The sequence below is a fragment of the Eschrichtius robustus genome, chromosome 7 (genome assembly GCF_028021215.1).
Source record: "Eschrichtius robustus isolate mEscRob2 chromosome 7, mEscRob2.pri, whole genome shotgun sequence".
Taxonomy (NCBI): Eukaryota; Metazoa; Chordata; class Mammalia; order Artiodactyla; family Eschrichtiidae; genus Eschrichtius; species Eschrichtius robustus.
In genome coordinates, this window is record NC_090830.1 from 72,439,295 (window position 1) to 72,458,991 (window position 19,697).

Consider the following 19,697-nt stretch of genomic DNA (forward strand, 5'->3'; position numbering starts at 1 on the left):
AAAAAATTTGACAGTACCAAGTACTGGCAAGGATATGGAGCAACTGGAGCACATACACGTTGCTGGAGGGAATGCAAACTAGTCTAGCCATTTTGGAAAAAAAAAATTTTGACAGTTTCTTATAAAGTTAAACATGCATGTATCATATAACTGTCTGTACCATATGAGAAATCTGTACTCTTCATTTCTGGCACATTAAATGTGCCAGTCCTTCTGTCTCTAAAATAGCCCTCTTTCCTCTTCTCCTTTGCCTAATTCGACTTTTAAACCAACAGCCCTTTTAAATTTACAGCTGTAAGCCAATTCCTCAAAATTGTAATACTTTTATCCTAAACCAAACCAATAACCACAAATGTCCCCATAGGACCCAGTAGTTCATCCCTAACATCATTTATCACATCCAAACACAACTGCAATTTACTTTTCTTTACTTTCTCTTAGAGGGTAAGCTCCAATAGGGCAGAGTCTATCTTTTCTCTGTCTGTGATTGAATCCCCAGCACCAGTACAGCTCCTGTCTTAAAAAATATTTATTTGAGGAATAGGTGGCTTTTTGCAAATATAATGCAAACTCTTTAGACATCATGTTGCTAGCAAAGGAAAATTAAAGCAACGAGATGTTCTCCTTTGACACTTTGAGTAATAATTTGACTATACCAACGGCTGGAGTGAAAGAGTGAGAGGGAGAGTTAAGTGAAAGAAAGATATGGGGAGGACAAAGGGAATTTGTAGCAGTCATTTACCAGACTGATTCAGAGCACAAAAGTCAAACCCTCTAAGGATGTTCTGCTTTTATTTTGGCACATCATGAGTAATTTCACAAAAATGTCAAAAAATGATTTAGAAAACCCAAGTCTCTTTTCATGCTCCTTGTACTTTAGACAAAGTGATCAAAGGAAGGCAAAATAAATTTGACTTTCTCACTAATGAGAGCATTTTTTTTAAAAAAGTATCAAATGTAACACTTCCATTTTGCAGAAAGTTCCAAGTGTAATTGATTTCTCACGAAAGGAATTTTCTGAACATACACAGCTATAGCTTTAACTGGGTCTAACATATATATGAAATATCCTTTGGCAAGATCCCCCTTTCTCTCTCCCCATTCCTACCCTAGAATTGCTTCCAAGCAGCAGAGGAGATAAGAGGAAATGGCTGATCTTCTCTGGGTTCTTATCCCTTTGCAATTCACTTCCTATTTCAAAGTTAACCACTACAGGAAAGAAAATTGGAAGGAACCCACTTACCCAAACCAACCTCCCTTCCATAGCTAGCTTCAATACCTGATTCTTACTAACGGGACATCCTCCAGATCTTATCTACAGCTCCTTCAAAAATTCATCTTGGGGAAGCTTGTCTTTCGTAACTTGACCTCAGAGCAGAGACTGAAAAAACTAGTGGTCCTTGTCATTATGTACTGGTACAAATGACGAAACTGTGGTTTTGTTTTTATTTTGTTTTAAACTGATATAGTTGTCTACACCTAGAAATCAAAAGATTTTTACATTCAAATCTATATTGATGGCTTCTTTTAAGAAATCGTAATGCCTGAGAACACAGGGCCTGCTTTCATACACAGCAATAACTGACAAAAGATAAGTTTGAGGTCAATCCTTTAAACTCAGTTTATGTTCTCCACTTCATCAGAGGCCTTTCCTACGGAGCGTTTACATTCATTACTTGTTTGTCCCCTACTGTAAACATTTGAATTTTCTGCCCCTACCTTGGGGATGCTCTGCACACAAGGCTATAAAGGGGATGAGTGAAGGGGGACCCCTAAATGCATTTTAGGTTACGAAGAATACTTCTAATAAAATGCTCTGCAATTTTTAACTTAATAGGCCTTTGTGGACTAACTAAGGGACCTAAATAGCATAAACAACACTGATTATAAGGCAAAATGTATTTCAAGTTCCAAACAATCACCTTACAAATGGACTACTTGTACTATTCCATCAGAAGATGATGCCTGATCTCACTTAGGTCTTATATCCTGGACTAATCACTAAGCATTAGCTATGCAGTTATCCAAGAGTTACAAAGAATGACCGAATGCAGAAGGATTTCATGGGCATAAATGTGTGCTTCTGACTTTCTGCTTCTCTAGCTAAGGAAGGTGGAATAAGATCAGAGATTCTTAGAAAAAATGAAATCCACTCTTGGAACTTTTGCAGCTTGATCCACTTAATAGCAGGTCTCTTGTCTAAAAGCATTCAGAAAGGTTTTTCCTCTCTCCATCAAGGAATGAAACAAGTAAAACTTGGGCTCACTTTCCATTTTTAGATTTATTGGGCTCCCTCTATTCCTTTAATTTCTGCCATTGATAGAAACAAGTGGAGTCCCTACTCTGTCATTTATTGGATGTGTGACATTAGGCTAGTTGCTTCATTTCTCTCAGCCAGGGTTTCCTTATCAGCAAAATGGTAATAAAAATATTTTTCTCAATCACATTGTGAGCACTGATGATATGAGGTAATGAATACAAAGCGCTTTGTATGATGCTGGTACAGATTACTAAATCTTTTATTTATTTTCCTATATTTTCTCCCCTTGTTTTTCTCTTATTACTAAGAAAAGTTACTTTTATGCTATGAAATCCATAAAATAGCCACTCTTCCAATACTTTTATTTAACCAGCCTCCTTCACCCAAGTTATCTACACATATAAAACAAATAAAAGAACTCTTTAGTTTCTAGAATTTTGAATGTCAGGAAGAGAGAAGATTATTTAATCCTTTACTTTCCATTTTACAGATCATTAAATTGAATTCCATAGAGGCTGAGTAATTTGCTAAAGTCACCTAAGCAGGGGAGTAGAACTCATATGTTCTAAGACACAAAAGACAAAAATGAAACCAGCTCTAAACAGCACAGCTCTGTATAAATGACCTCTATAGATCACATTGTAGGGACTCTCTATATTTGTTTTTAATTGAGTGAAATAGTGAATTGATTAAAAGAAACAGATTAGCTCCAACCTGCATAATCAGACGGGTGATTAAAAAAAAAGTCTGGCTTCTAGGCCTGGGATTATTCATCAGTAACTGTCAGCATGTTTGCTTGTTAACTTTTGGCCAAATACCATCATGAAGCATAATATGGAGAAGTTTTCAGTTTCAGAGAAGTTTTACACGTTAATTAATTACATATCAAAATGTTGGGTACACAATTTCAGCAGGAGATTTTTTTACACGTGCCGATTTTTGGCCTGTTAATGTTCCTGAAAAACACTTTTATCTGTATTTGGAAGTTGCATACAAAGGTCCAACAACTACAGTATATTTGACATCACCTTATAAAATGAATTTTTTAAGAGGAAATTTTCATTGCTTATCAGGGGTATTGGAGATTCAAGTAAACTCTTTCCAGATTAAAAAAAAAACAAAAAACAAAAAACACATGTTAAAGAGAGGAAAGGGAAGAAGACTAATATTCACCGAACAATGATGTCCACATCACGTGGCACTTGGTATTTTAATGTGTCAACCTATCCAATCTTACTGTTATCTTCACTTTACAATGGAGTATGTCTTTTACAGGACATATACAAGAGATACTAAGTCACTTTCCCAAGAACATCAAGAAAGTCTCCATATTTCACACTTTACTCAGTAAGTCATACTGTTACCATCTTTTAAGATCTCCTATAGGATTAATGGACATTCTACTTCATTTTTTATACTAATTCACTCAACAATGCTTTATTGAATGTTGTACTTACTGTATATCAGGCCAGAGAAACAAAAACAAAGGGTCTAGAGTCCCAGAGTCCAGCACAGTACATGGCACATGGTAGGCACTGAAGACATGTTTGTTAAATGAATGAATGTATGAATGAATGAATGAATACACTCTTGTCCTCAACTTGCTAATCATCTATCTAGAACTGCACTATCTAAAACATAGCCATGAGCCACTTATGGCTATTATGCACTTAAAATGTGGCTAGTCTAGATTACAATAGGCTGTAAGTATAAAATCTATACCAGATTTCTAAAACTTAGTACCAAAAAATGTAAGACATCTCATTAATAGTTTTTATATTGATTACATGTCAAAATGATAATATTTGGAGTATACTGGATTAAATAAAACATATTAAAATTAGTTCAACTGTTTATTTTTACTTTTTTTAGTATGGCTACTAGAAAATTTTAAATTATGTATGTGGCCTGCCTTCTATTTCTATTGTATAACATCAATCTAGTGCCATTAAGTCCTGGGACACTTGTGTTCTGCTCCAATTTCATTATTAAAACTAGTTTTCTTCTATTTACTGTAGGATAATAAATAGGTTTTAAATCCAGTCATTTTTAAATGCTAGCTTATGTTCATGAGATTCAAATCAATTTGGGGGGGGGGGGGTTAGAAATTTTTATGTTCGGATGCAAAATAGCCACCACACAATATGACTTCCCTTGAGATCCTTCCCTGCTGAGAAGCAACTGCTGCTTTCCAAATCCATTACTGGATCCAGTTCTATAAGATGAAATCTAACTTCTTCACCCTGGCATTCAAATATTCAAGGCTCTTCATCAAGTACTGCTATCCCACTTTATGTTCCAGCCAGTTTAACAATCTAGATTTCATTTTATTCTTTATTCATGCTGTTATCTCCACTTGGAGTTCTAGTTTTTCATATCCAACTCCTGACTAGTTTTTAAGGTTTAATGTAAATATTGCTTACTTCATGCTGAATTTCCAAACTACTCTAATCCCATATAGTTTTCTTTCTCCTCTTAATATTCCATTCAAAAATATTCCATTCAAAACACTAATATTCTATTCAAAAATACCTACACTTGACTATAGAAAGTCTCTGACTTGTCTATAATTGTATCACTAAACTTTCCCTGTATTCCAAAGACCATGAATAGAAAATTTATAAAGAAACCTCTAAAACATGGAAAGGTCACTCACTGTGCTTTCACGCTAGGCTTTGAAGAATCATATTCATCATGTCTTTTAACTAAAAGAAGATTAAAATGCTGAGCAGTTTCTAATCCAGGGAGTGGGCAGTCACACCTGTGTGCTCTATTCTATACAAGCAAAACAATTTCTGAATTTCTGACTTAGCTATAATATCCTTTCCCCACCAAAAGAGGAGAGCTGCCAAGATGCTCACTGAGAACAGTTGTTGGTTTGTGTAGAACAGTTGTTGGTTTGTGTACAAGTGTAAATATGGGTTTGTTCTTTTTTTTTTTTTCCTTTTTTTTTTCTTGTCGAGGGCGAGAAAGAAGGAAGAATGGGATGGGTCTCTAAAAGCTTGATTTATTTATAACCAAACATATCCTTATTTGATAACAGATGATCAATTAAAGCAATGCGTGACATTTGAACAGCATTCTGTCAAAACGCAACGATATTAGTAGAGCTGATAGCAACGAGCACTTCTTGCAAACAGCAAGAGTCCCCCTCTAAAGTCTTCTGTCTTGGCACTGGGGCTTTGCTAAATGTGGCTTGCCATTTTGCGAGTGGGAACAATCAGCTTTGTAGGTTGGAGGGAAGTATTATAATTAAATGTCCACCCACTTTTTCCTTTTTGATGAAAGGCTCCCATGAAACTTACTAAAATAAGGTACATCAAGACAGATGAATTTTTGATGAATAAGTCAAAGCACTGACAAAGCTGGTTTTTCACATAGAGAAACTTCACTAATTCACAGGAAATTTTCAGGCCTTGATCATTAACACTGGCATGCTTAATAATAATTAATATGATAAAATCTATGGAATAAACAGGAGATTTTACCATTTAATTGGTAGCAACTGTAGTGTTCAGCATGAAATGACTTGCTGAGAACAAATTGTAATATGATTCAGAAATAACAGTGGAGTTTTTAAAAATTAATTTTAGAGAAATATTAAATAATAGCCATTATAAAAACAGTGTCTTTATTGAATATATAATGGCATTCTTCTGAATAATAGTTACATTACCACATTAAAGTTACAAACTTTATCTCTGAAGTGGGCAAAGTTCTTTAAAGATGTTATTAAATTGTCACAAACTCCTTCTGAAGGAGATCTGGAGCAGGGTTTATAGTGTCTGTCTGCTTTTGATAATTCATGGCAAAGCCATTTGCTAATATCATTGTGTAGTATTATTTTAAAGTATCTTTGTACAACAGAGTAGGGAGGTACTCAAATAATTGGGATCAGGCATATATGTCAAGTCCAGTTACTGGAATCCTCATCGTCAACCTTTTAGAGAGGGAGAAAACTGAGCGAGTGTTAAGAATGTGTTTCTTCATTCAAGACAGATCTATTGAGAACTAGCTTATAGACCTTGCTATTAGGGGAAGCTTAAAGCAATAAAAAATAAAATCCTTACCCTCTAGAATTACTGAATATTTTTCTTTTTAAGATAAAATTAATATTTTAAACTTCTTGTTTAATAGGTATTATTGGTGGAAACCAGTACAGTTAATGGTGCCCTAAGACACCATCAGTGCAAGATCAAAGTACTGGGGAGCACAATTCAATAAGCACATTAGTCATTAACTGCTAATCACTATGTGAGCTTAATTTTTAAAATGCCAACCTCGACTCCTGCGTCTCATTCTTATTGTGTCTTGGTGGATCCAAAAACACAGACTAACTTGGATGTTCAAAGTAGGAAAAGCTTTGCATAACAGTTACTTAATTCAACATAAGTAAGATAAAATTAGCCACAAGGATCTAAGTTCTCCAGTTACTGGTACTGCCCAGGGTTTTATAACCATCATTTCACCCATGGTCATTTTATATTAAACTTACTACACGGTAATAAAACAGACACGACTTCACTACAGAATGGGAATGTTCAGGCCCAATTTATTGGCCACTTTGCTCTGCATTCTCATTTCTTTCTCCAATACTCCAAATCCTTTTTGTTTTCTAATTATTACTGACAGAATTTCTTAAGGCTTTGTGTTTTTGCTTTGTGTTCAGTTCTACTTTTCACTATCCCTTTCATAAAAGTTACAAGTTAACCATTATCTAAAGCATTCCTTTAACAGCATGGACTTTTTCTTCAAAGATCCGATAGGAATTCTTTAAAAATGGACTTTTTTTCCCCCACTTAAGTCTTACTTCAACAAGTTCACTTTTAGATTTTAGATTTCTCTGACACACATAGTTGAGGTATCAAAACTCAAACACATTGAAAATAGCTTTTTCTTGAAGTCATTTAGTATCGAATCTGCCCTGCTATGTCAAATAACCCAGCCTGGGAATAAGATTGGTATATGTGCTTGTCTGTGTAGGGGGGTGGTTGGTAAGGAAAAGGGACGTGGAGGACTGGCAACCAATCCATACAAAGTGAACTCACAATGTCCTCTGAGACTGATATATTTTAGCTCTCTTATTTCCTCAGACTCTGCCCCAGACACTTCTATCGCAATGTTTGTAGTAAATTAATGATGATTTTCTCTGTTGCTTTGGTTAGACAGCTCCTTTCAAAAAAGAATTTTCCTGGGAGATAAAAGCAGCCCTCTTTTTTTTTCCTTCTTGATATATGTAAACAACCTAGTGTTTGAGCAGTATACTTAAAAACCATTTTCATTTTCTCCTATGTCTATATCTCTTAGAGAGCTAGGAGTCTCTCAGTTGTGAAAAGTATTTGTCAGATCTTACAATTTTAGAAACTGGTAGTGGCCTTAGACATTATCTTGTTTAACCTTCACTCTACAGCTAAAGCAAATGAAGCCCTAAGAAGAGACGTGTAAATTAAAGGTGGACACAAATACTCTGTTGCTCCTTCCAGAGAGAGGTGGAGTCTCAGGCCGCCTCTTCTCCCCTTGTGTTTGGGCAGGCTCTGTGATTGCTTTGATCAATAAAGTACGGTGGGAGCTGTACTCTGCCAACTGCTGGGCCCAGGCCTTAAGAGAATGTCAGCTCTACTTCCTGTTTCCGGCTTGCTCTTGGGAGCAAGGGTTCTCATCTCAGAACCCAGAAACTATGCTGTGAGAAGCTGAAGCCACATGGAAAGGCCATGTATTTATTGGCTGGTGCTCCAGTTGACAACCACAGCTAAGCTCCCAGCTGACAGCTAGCATGCACTTTCAATCATGTGAATGTACCATCTTGCTTGTCCAGCCAAATCAAACCTTTGAAGGGTTCCATCCCCAGCCAATATTTGACAACAAGCACACGAAAGAGACCCTACGTGAGAACGGCCCAGCTCTGCTCAGTCAACCTGCAGATCAGTAAGAGAATAATAAATGATTATTCTAAGCACTAAGTTTGGGGATGCTTCGTTAAGTAGTAAAAGCTTACTGGAACTGAAGACAAGTTTCTAAGTAATATCAGAGTGAGAAGTGGAAGACTCCAAAGCCAGCATAATCTCATTATAATGTGTTAGGGGAACCAAGAGTTGAATAAGACCCATTCTCAGTCCCCTAGTAGCTCAAAATTCCAAAATCTGTTATTGTTTCATATTCACATGAACTACAGAATTTTCAAAATCCTTAAACATTTAAAATAGATTCTTAGAGCTCTATCTACATAGTAATAAACTATCATTTGGTAATAAAATAAGGTAGTATTCTCAAGTCTTTGTGGAAGGCAGTGCCTTATTAATAAGCATCATGAAAGAAAGAGTACTTCAGATAAATTGATTTGGGGAAATTCTGACTTAAAGAGATTTCTTTATACCTGAATTTTTCAGATACGTAAAATCTCCAAGAGGAGAAATAGAACTTTTTTCCCAAAATCGTGGGATCAAGGAGTCCTTTACTGAGTACCTCATGAGATTTATGCTTCATTAGAAACTAAACTGAAAAATAGGAATAAGGATCCAACGTTATTAGCAGAAATCAACTTTTACTTTCAGAATATTTCACCACAAAAGTTATTTTCATAATTTGGTGTTCCTTCAGCTTAGAAAACACACTTCTGGACAATAGGTTTATGATATTTAGTAGCCACACTTAGTTAGGTGCCTTTAATGACCTGCTGCTTCTGTTCTGCTCTCTTTTAATTTTTAACATTTTCCTTTGGAAATGGTTAGTAAATATTTGAGGAATGAGTACAAGAAGGAATAAATAAAACTAGATAAATAATAAATAGTTGAATGAATTAGTTAAACACGGTAAACCTGGAAACCAGCTTCGACTCTCATTAGCTTGTTTTAGGTTTTGTATTTCTATTTCCACGTAAGGCCAATAGGAATTATATCAGCTGCCCTGTCTCACAGAGTTCTTGGCAAGTTCAAAGATTTCAAAGTCGTAGGTGGGGCAGTTTTAGGGCTGAAATTATCTTAGTAATCATCTGTCTATCCACTCTTATTTTCTAGATGTGAAGACTGGGACCCAGTGGAAGTGCTAGCTACGTCGGAAACTTCCTTCCCAGTCGATCCACGTTAAAGATGTTGGAAAAGTCCTCTACTTTAGTAAACGTTGTATAGAACATTTACTGTACAACGTTTCTAATTCAAGTGGGGACTATTTCTAACACAAGTTTTACAAGCAATTTGGGCCCCCAAACACATATTTCACCACAGAATTCATGGCCTATATAGGAAGGTGTGGCAGCCGAAACATTGAATAATCAGCACAGCACAGGCACAGGCACTGACAATGAGTACTGACACAAGCCATGAACAACTGACAGAGTCACACTGATGGGTACCAGCAGTGTTTCGCTCTAGTACAAGGATCTGGTCAACCACATTTTCCCCTTCCTTCCAGTATTTCCTGGCCTTGTGAGTACTGTGACTTTACTGGGGTTAGGCATTCTTCCATTCAGGCTTTCTCTTATACCGTGGCTGTATTATTGATGTCCATAAGACAGTAAATTCCACTACCTGTCTTTTAGGAATCACCCAGCACTTCATAGCTCCTTCAGCAATATGCCCCTCTGCCCCCCAAATCATGGGGCATTTCCATGTTTCCAGTTTCCAAGCAGGAGGGAATTACAGTTTTATCATCTCCTCTTGCCTTTATTGTGACATGGACAAATCCACTATCCCTACTTAATTATTCTGGGTTTCTCTATCCCTGTATACCCTACATTCATGTTCTATAGTCACGTTTCATAGTTGAATATGATTTGAAAGGCTGAAAGAGTAACAAGCATGAAAAGATGGGAGAGGAACAATAAAGTGGCATGAGAGAAAGCATCTAATACTTTTAAGTTAGAATAGGAAGAAAGTATTTGTAAGGCTAAAACCTGTGTTTAACCAGGTTTGTGTGTGTGTGTGTGTGTGTGTGTGTAGCTCTGAAAAAAATACACATTAAGAAAATATATCGATCACATTTTCATAATTCTTTCTAAATAACTTGCTCCTTTTCCAAGCCAATGGGGGATAGTTTATACAATTTGACATACATACCTTCATAGTACTTTGGCCCAACTCTGCTTCATTTGCTATAAGTGTACAAAAGTTTGTATTTGAATCCAATTCAGCTATAAATGCAGAATGAGAGCCCTGTTCTCCTGGATTTATAGTAGTTACAGTTCTAGCACACTCACCTCTACAAGCCTGCTGGTGTGTTCACGAAATATCGCAGTATATTCTTTTATTTCCTTTTCCCGGCCATTCTTGGCAGCTTCAATGAGAACCAAAAGTGGGACTGTCGTATCCAAAAAGGAGTCTGACACATGATCTATAATAGCCTTACGGAGCTGAGGAGAAATAAAAAATTCAGGTTGTTTTTTTTTTTTTTTTTTTTTTTCAAGAAATAGGTCTTGTTATTTCCTATTTTTACAATCTCAGTAATTACAAAATTTCTTTTATATATATTTTTGCAGTCTCTAAAATCATAATATTTAAGACTGCATGAATGTCACTTACAAAGCTAAAACAAGCTAAATATCCAAGAAAAAAAATCATCGAGCAAACAGCTCTCTTGCTCTCAAAAATTACTATCTTTTTCTTAAATTGTACTTAGCCCAGAGGTCAGATTATAAGTGAGAGTACTGTATTTTTCCCTCAAAGAAATTGCACTATTGTAATGTTTATGCATGTGTACAAGCAACATTGTACATCATGTATTTTCATAATTACAAAATTACAAAATGTTTTCTACTTTGTTGGAAGAACTCATGATAAATTTTGATTAGCTAAATTGTAGACTTCATGGTAATTAAACCAAGTTAGATCACTGATTATGCCAGTTGGTAACAGATTAATAGAGCAAGGAAAATAAAAAATGAGTTTGATGTCCAATTTTCTCCATTTGCATTAACTGTTCTTGCCCTCACACCTTAAATTATTAAACAAGTATAACATTCTACTACAATTAGTTCCTTTAAATTAGATTATGTGTAGGCTTATAAATGACAATCAGGCAATTACTCTACTCAGCAGATATTTTCTGAAATTTAAAACTGAGTTGGAAAATTAATGCACTGTATTTATATAATATTGAGTCCTTAAAGATCACAATATCTTGAAATGTTTCATTAACAATGTCAATGATTATGAATGGCTCCAAAGTTTTTGGTCATCTCCCTCAATTTAATAACCTCTGTAATAAGGATATGAATAGCTATCAGGCAGGGAATTTGTAAATTGCCTTCTGTGAAAATTATATTTTAGAATATTTTTTAAAACCAGCAGACATTTACTCTAGTTTTGGATTACATTAGAATTAATATATTTTCAAGGGGTTAAATGATGTAGCTACATGAAAAAAAAACCACTGTCTCTCTTCCTATAACAATTGTGGGATAATAAATCCATAATAATTATAGATTTGGGGGGAGAAAAATACCTTTGTCTAAGACAGTGGAGCTTTCTCAGAAGAACTGTAACATTTTTATGGCTATCAACAATTTCACAAAGGCAGTAGGAAGATCCCCAAGGAAAGATTCTGCTTAGCATGCAGAACAGCAAAACACTAATAGCAACTAATTAACATTTACTGAGCACTTACTTGGACAGGGTGTAGAGTGCTAAGTGTTTACAAGGCAAGGGGAAGACCCTGAGTGAATGAACAGTTTGATGTCCATAAACAGTGGACCAGGAAAGTCAGGCAAGAGATCATAAGTTAGGAGTTGAGCTGGGAAATACAAGTTGTTTTAGTTCCAGGTACGTAAGAGAAAAGTAGAAGAAATCTCTCAGAAGGGGAGCTGTTTCCAATGACCATCCCTCCCCCTTTATCCTTTTCTTCCTTCATTTGTAACCAGGACATATAGAAGGGGGGCTAAGAGGAGATTTACATTAGAGATATGTGACTGAAATACAGCATACATATGGGAGGTAATTCAAGACAAGGAGGTGAAGAGAATCATATAGAGGGAGATGCACAGTGAGATGTCCAAGAATAAAATCTTAAAAAATATTACCACTTATGGTAGTCGTGCAGATGGAGAGTAGGACCTAAAAAGAGGCTGAGATGATGGCCAAGAAACAAAGAGAAGAAATGACCCAAGAGCTGGAAGGGAAACTTTCAAATAAACCTCTGTATCAATGCTCTTCAAATGAACTTATCCTACCAGACACAATTATAACACCCACATTATGGATGTGTTGAATCTTCTTTTCTGTGTGTTTGATCTCATTCAATTCAACAAGTATTTCTGAACACCATTTCCTTACATTTCTACCAAGAGCTAGGTATTGTGAAAAATGTCAAGTTGGAAACACATGATCCCTTATAATCTAGTGGAGGAGTGTCATTAAATATTGTAATAAAGAAAAACCAGGAGACTGACAGCAAAGAAATCTCAAGACGATAAAAGGGTTCAGAGTCTTATGTTAAAGATAAGTTAAATTAAAAGAACCAAGACTTCTCTATTGGATTTGACCACTAGGAGGTTATTAAGAAGTTTTGGTGGAAAAGTGGGAGCAGGAGTCCTATTGCTATGGTTTGAAGAGTGAATGGGAGATGAACAGGTGGAGACAGAATAAACTCCTGTTTCTAAGTAATTTGATTGTCACATGAAGAAGTAAAACTTGGTATTGACTACACTGAGATACAGGTTTAAAGAGGGATTGTTTCTCATATAAAAGACTTCGACGTATGTTACCAACTAAAACTAAACTCAGAAAGTCAGATTGTCCTCTTATGCTTTAAAAAAATACGTTTTGATTTATCACCATATAAAAATGATAGAGATGGAAATAACTACTGTCTTAGATTGTGCCAATTTTTGTAAATACTTGAATAATTGCAGCAATCTTCTTCAAGCACTGAATACATTTGCTCTGGTCCATGCATCTCCCCTCAGTGGTGCCACCTTGCCTTCCCTTCATTTTAATGGCATTTAATCCCCTGTTCTTTTTTTTTATTTCTTCAAGATTTTCAACTATACTTTCCCTGCTATTCATTCAATCCATCATCCCATATACAAATGTTGAAATATATTGCAGAACTGAGGCTTGAGGTATAGCTGATTTACTATTAATTAAAGAATAAATAAACTCTTTGACTAAATTATTTTTTAAAAAACTAAACCAAATTAGGAACACGTTTTTTGCTTTTTTTCTAAGGCATGTTGCTAACTACACAACACAATAACTGAGAAAAGGGTACCACGGAGGTGTGATATTATGTTCAGTAGGACAAGACAGAAGGACTGGAAAAAGGGCTTTCAAATAAGATCTATGCCAATGTTTTCATAATTCTGTTGGAAAATGGGCTGAAATTACCTGATAGAAGACACTGGCAAATATAATAAGCAAAACGAATCTTCTGTAGTTGCATATTCATTCAATTTAACAAATGCATTTTGAGCTTTCTATCTAAGGGCAAAGCAACATTCTAGGCAACTTGGGGAACACCAGTATGACAAAGACAGGATAACTATTAGGGAGGGAAAGATATGCAAAGAGTTTGATGAGTATCTTAAAAGAAGTGCAAACAAATAAGAAACTGACTGATTCTCATAGTTAAGAAGGCTTCTGTAAGGATGAGACATATGTATTCCATTTTAAAAAGTGATTAGGGAAAGGGACGGAAAGCCCAGTGAGCCATACCTCATTTGCTAAGCAAGTTCCAGATATGGTGGTGGCGTGAAGCAGGGAAACGAGCCTGGGAAGGGACACCAGGTGCCGGTGAGGCCGGACAGAAGCTCCTCGAGCCAAAACCATGGCAGCCTAGAAAGCTCGGAAGCACCGGCCACTGGAGGCGGAAGCGGGGCTGGAGGAGGAGAGAGGTTATGGCGCGCGGGGAACTGTGGGACACTGTGTGGGCAACGCGGGGCGCGACGGAAGCCTCGTTGGGTCAGACCGTGGCGACGCGGGAAGTCCGGATGCCGTAGCGGCCTGAAGAGGAGGTCCGAGGCCCGGGCCCCGGCCGCGGCAATGGCGGAGAGGCCCGAGGACCTAAACCTGCCCAATGCCGTCATCACCAGCATCATCAAGGAGGCGCTTCCAGACGGTGTCAGCAACTCCCGCGCCGCCAGCGTCTTCGTGCTGTACACCACATCCTGTGCCAACAACTTCGCGATGAAAGGGAAACGCAAGACACTGAATGCCAGCGATGTGCTCTCCGCCATGGAGGAGATGGAGTTTCAGCGGTTCGTGACCCCGTTAAAGGAAGCTCCGGAAGCTTACAGGAGGGAGCAAAAAGGCAAGGAAGCTGCAGAGCAAAAGAAGAAGGACAAAGACAAAAAAACGGATTCGGAAGAGCAAGACAAGGGCAGGGATGAGGACAACGATGAAGATGAGGAAAGGCTGGAGGAAGAAGAACAGAATGAAGAGGAGGAAGTGGACAACTGAAGAGGATGGGGAGACGCAGCTCGGAAGGTACCACTCTGAAACGCCGTACACATTTGTGTGAAGGTTTTTCGTGCTGGGCAGAGTAGTCTTAGGCAGAAGATCGAAATAAAAACTGAATTATCATCAGAATTATCATCAAAACCAGCGCTTCCCAGACTCGGAGCATCTGAGTAGCGGAATCCTGTTTTGCTTAATTAGTCTCAAGGTTATGACTTTTTGGCAAGAGAGATTCTGAACAGCTAATTTAATTGGTCAATTTGATCTCTCTTGTTTACTTACACGTATAGTTAGGCAGTTGTTGATCCCCAGTTCCCTCCCCACCCCCCAAAAAAAGTAATAATAACTTCCATGCTGCCGACTGTGTTCCAGATCACAGAGGCAGTCAAGGCTCAGGAAAAATTGGGGTTTGATCGTGGTCAGCCTATTTGATTGTACAGTATTTGGCAATACTAGCTTATTTCAGGTGATCAGAATGGCTTAGCTTTAGGAAATTACTATAAGGGTTCGAGAGACAATGACATTTGTTCTATTGTCTCCTCCCTTGACAGTAACATTAATTGAAGTTTGGTTTCTACAGACCCACTTGGCTTGGACCCCTTCTGTATTGCCTATAGGCATGTTACCTGCTTGGGTTGCTATGTTCTCGGCACATAACGCTTTTAAATCAACAGAGTAGAATTAGTCAGGCAAGGTTGACAATGTCTTACTCTTGTAAAACAGATGGTTTAGTCTTAAATGCACCTTACTGCCTGCGACTGTACAGCTTCAGGATTTGTTGTCACCTCCTGGAAGGTTTAAAATTCCAGGCTTTCTCTTCTTGTAGTCCATCTCCTAGACTTGTGACTTGGCTTTTCATTATTCCAATTCATGACAAGTTCCAGACTTTATTTCTTCTAGGCACAACTTTCTCCCTCTGTGCTTCTCACCTCCTGTCTCTGTTCTGCCTCTCCTCTGCTCCCCATTCCCACTTTCTCTGTCCCTCTTTTTCTCACTTCTCCCAATCCAGGAACTTGGATGACCTGCTTAACATCCCAAAGTGTGGTTTCCTCTGATTCCCTAGTTCTAATCTCATGTCTTTTAAAAATGATTTTGTAAACCTTTCTGAACCATAAGGGAAGTCTGATGGTGCTCAGGAATCTAATACCTCCCCTAACCCATCCCCTTTAACTGCTTCTGAAGTATCTCTGTTGACCTTTCCTAGTTTTCTTCTCTTTCCATTTGGTGCTTCGAGCACTTTTTTGTTCGTCTCTAAGTTGAGTGCTTGGAGATTGAAAGGTAGTGAAATGTAGTGTGACACTGTTAATTTGTTAAATGAATACAGTGGAAAGTTTGTTGATAAATGAATGAAGAATACTGAGAAAATTATAATGCTTTGTATAAATAAAAATTCCTGTTAAAAGTGAAAAAAAAAAAAGTGATTAGGATGTTAAGAGTTGGAGCTGGGAGATGGCAAGCATCACATTCTAGGAATAGAGACTATCATAAGCAAATAAAACAGAGGGATCCTCCAGAATCAAAAGTATCCAGTGTGACTGGAATGTGGCGGTAGAGAAAAGATTGAAATAGGGTCTCATTAGGCACAATGGAAATAGTGAAAGGTATTTCAGGTAAAAGAACAAAATTCAGACAAAAAGATTAAAAGATGACAGAAGGAAATGGCCAGAAATTGGTGACTTCTGTTAGACATGAGTGATATGCTTAAGAGATAGCAAACAATCAGCAGGCAGGGAAATATCTTCCCCTTTGAAAGCATCTTCAACCCATGCAAACAACAAATAGCACAATTAATGCAACCAACCCACAGTTTTCTCACAAGATTCTCTCTCTTACTGATTCCTGATCATTTACCATTACATTCATAGCTATGATTATAGGCTACATTAGAGGCCTTTGGTACTTTACATCTCATCCACTGGACCAGTCTCTGATTTCAATTGTTGCTGTGGGGGACAGTTCCATGTCCTCCAAAGACATCCCACCTCGAGTGCATTCCATGCTTCTTTTTGTTACTCTTTCTCAGGGCCTGCTCCAAGTCTCTGTGAGATTCTCAGCTCAAGCACAAACAGCCTCAAAGTTCTAGAGAGTCAATACTACTGGGAGCAACCCTCAACCAATGGGTATGGGAGCTACTGGAGAAAATTCCCAGCTTCCATCTATTGGTCAGACAATTCGGGGAGGCATTCTGTCTCTTCTCAGAGGTCCTTAAGCAACTGTTGCCTATAGTGGTGACCTCAATAGCGTATCCCTTCCTCCTTCCCTGCCTGTTCTCTTATGCTTGATATTCTTTTACACTTGCTTCTTGGAAGTGCCTCTCAAATAAATGACCTGAATAAAGGCCCCAGTCTCAGGATCTGCTTTCAGGAGAATCCAATGTAGACACATTTATCTGGTGTTAGTGTTGTTCGTTCGCGTAGCAAGTAATAGACTCTGATGTCTTACATAAACTACCCATTGGTGATCATACTTTGCCACTTCTGCTTTGCACACCACTGGGTTTAATTCTGCTATCTCCTGTATTATGGCTGACCATGAAAGAGGAAATATTATGAGATCAGACCATAAATGAACACAGGGACAAAATATGGAAGACCCTGAATGCCATGCTAAGTAATTTCCTTTATATGTTCTGACATATTCATATGGGATTCTTTTCATTTAAATTGTACATTACCACTGATGTAAGTGGTTTGGGATCTCAGATAAAATATTTCTCTACAATGTCATTCCAAAAGTCACAGCTGTATGTGCAAACTGTAAGAAAGACCTGCCCACCCTCTAACCCCCACCAAATAAGGGAACAGAAAAAATGAAACTGTGTGGAAGAGGAATGGAAAGAAGAGAAAGTGTTATAGAAAAGAATCATCCTCAGGGAAGTATAAAACTTATATTTGTGCATATTAATGCCACTTTAATTCTAAGTCAAAGAGCAAAATATGACTTTCAAAACTCAATTAACTAATAGGAACTAAATCACTTAATAATTAATTCAGCATATACCTACTGTGTCAATTTAATGAGATGTGTATTTTATGGATACTTAATATTATTTGATGACAAGAATGAGGAGGAGGAGGTACAAGAGCCTAAACATATTTTTCTGAGTGTGGCACTGGTACTACCAACATGGAAAAGAGATGACTATAGCAATTCAGCAACTCAGCAGCTAAAGAATCAATCAAATTGTTGTGTTTTTTGGTTTGTTTTCACCAGAATCCTATTTTATTTCACATACCTTAAGTCTTTATTTTGGCATTTATAAAATAGACAATTATTTCTCAATATATATAAAAATTTTAACCTGCCTTTAGTGAAACCAAATATCTGTTTCACTCTGCATAATTTAGTAGAAATGGAATATATTTGATTGTTTTAATTTTTTAATGAAGTAAAGGAGGTTTAAAATCTTCCTTATTAAGAATTTTAATATGTGTGCAGTTCTCAAATAATGAGGAAAGAGATTAAAGGAACAAGAAAATTGAAATTCTAAAAACATGTAAAATAAATAATAAGGAAGAAAAGCATTTATAATAGTAAAATCAGCGTATTACGCACTAGAAGTTCTGAAGGTGAATAGGTCATTATCCCTGGCCCCTGGCAGAGTGGTTACAAATTTGGGCTGGGGTTAGATGGATGGACCTGTGCTGAAACCTTGGCTCTACCAGTTAGCTGGGTGATGTTCAGTAAATTGACTCACCTGAGAGATTGAGATAGTCATACTATGGCATTATTTCTTGTTCCAGGGATAAAAATCAATACTGTAAGGACTACAGTGGGTAGAAAGCATTTGCTAGATGAGAAATGTTGTCATAACTATCATTTTAAGGATTTAAAATCCAGTGTGAAGAAAAATCCTCTAGAAAAGAAAAAGACAAGCAGAAGGGAATCCCCATAAGGTTAACAGCCAATCTTTCAGCAGAAACTCTGCAGGCCAGAAGGGAGAGGCAGGACATATTTAAAGTGATTAAAGGGAAAAACCTACAACCAAGATTACACTACTCATAAAGGATCTCATTCAGATTCGACGGAGAAATTAAAACCTTTACAGACAAGCAAAAGCTAGGAGAATTCAGCACCACCAAACCAGCTTTACAACAAATGCTACAGGAACTTCTCTAGGCCGGAAACACAAGAGAAGGAAAAGATCTACAATAACAAACCCAGAACAGTTAAGAAAATGGTAATAGGAACACACAGATCGATAACTACCTTAAATGTAAATAGATTAAATGCTCCAACGAAAAGACATAGACTGGCTGGATGGATACGAAAACAAGACCCGTATATATGCTGCCTACAAGAGACCCACTTCAGACTTAGGGACACATACATACTGAAAGTGAGGGGATGGAAAAAGATATTCCATGCAAATGGAAATCAAAAGAAAGCTGAAGTTGCACTTCTCATATCACACAAAATAGACTTTAAAATAAAGACTATTACAAGAGACAAAGAAGGACACTACATAATGATCAAGGGATCAATCCAAGAAGAAGATATAACAATTGTACATATTTATGCACCAACATAGGAGCACCTCAATACATAAAGCAAACGCTAACAGCCATAAAAGGGGAAATCGACAGTAACACAATCATAGTAGGGGACTTGTAACACCCCATTTTCACCAATGGACAGATCATCCAAAATGGAAATAAATAAGGAAACACAAGCTTTAAATGGTACATTAAACAAGATGGACTTAATTGCTATTTATAGGACATTCCATCAAAAAGCAACAGAATACACTTTCTTCTCAAGTGCTCATGGAACATTCTCCAGGACAGATCATACCTTGGGTCACAAATCAAGCCTTGGTAAATTTAAGAAAATTGAAGTCATATCAAGTACGTTTTCTGACCACAATGCTATGAGACTAGATATCAATTACAGGAAAAAATCTGTGAAAAATACAAACACATGGAGGCTAAACAACACACTACTAAATAACCAAGAGATCACTGAAGAAATCAAAGAGGAAATCAAAAAATACCTAGAAACAAATGACAATGAAAATACAATGACCCAAAACCTATGGGATGCAGCAAAAGCAG

General features: G+C 37.1%; 1 protein-coding gene and 1 pseudogene across 1 annotated transcript in view; one reads left to right on the forward strand and one right to left on the reverse strand.

Moving 5' to 3' along the window:
* The window catches only part of CTNNA3 (catenin alpha 3), a 1,637,417-nt gene that overhangs the window by 768,896 nt on the left and 848,824 nt on the right, over positions 1 to 19,697 (reverse strand). The window contains exon 8 of the mRNA XM_068548855.1: positions 10,452 to 10,604. Within this exon, the coding sequence (XP_068404956.1) occupies positions 10,452 to 10,604 (153 nt within the window). The remainder of the gene's footprint in view (positions 1 to 10,451; positions 10,605 to 19,697) is intronic.
* On the forward strand, positions 14,158 to 14,689 carry LOC137767605 (DNA polymerase epsilon subunit 3 pseudogene; annotated as a pseudogene).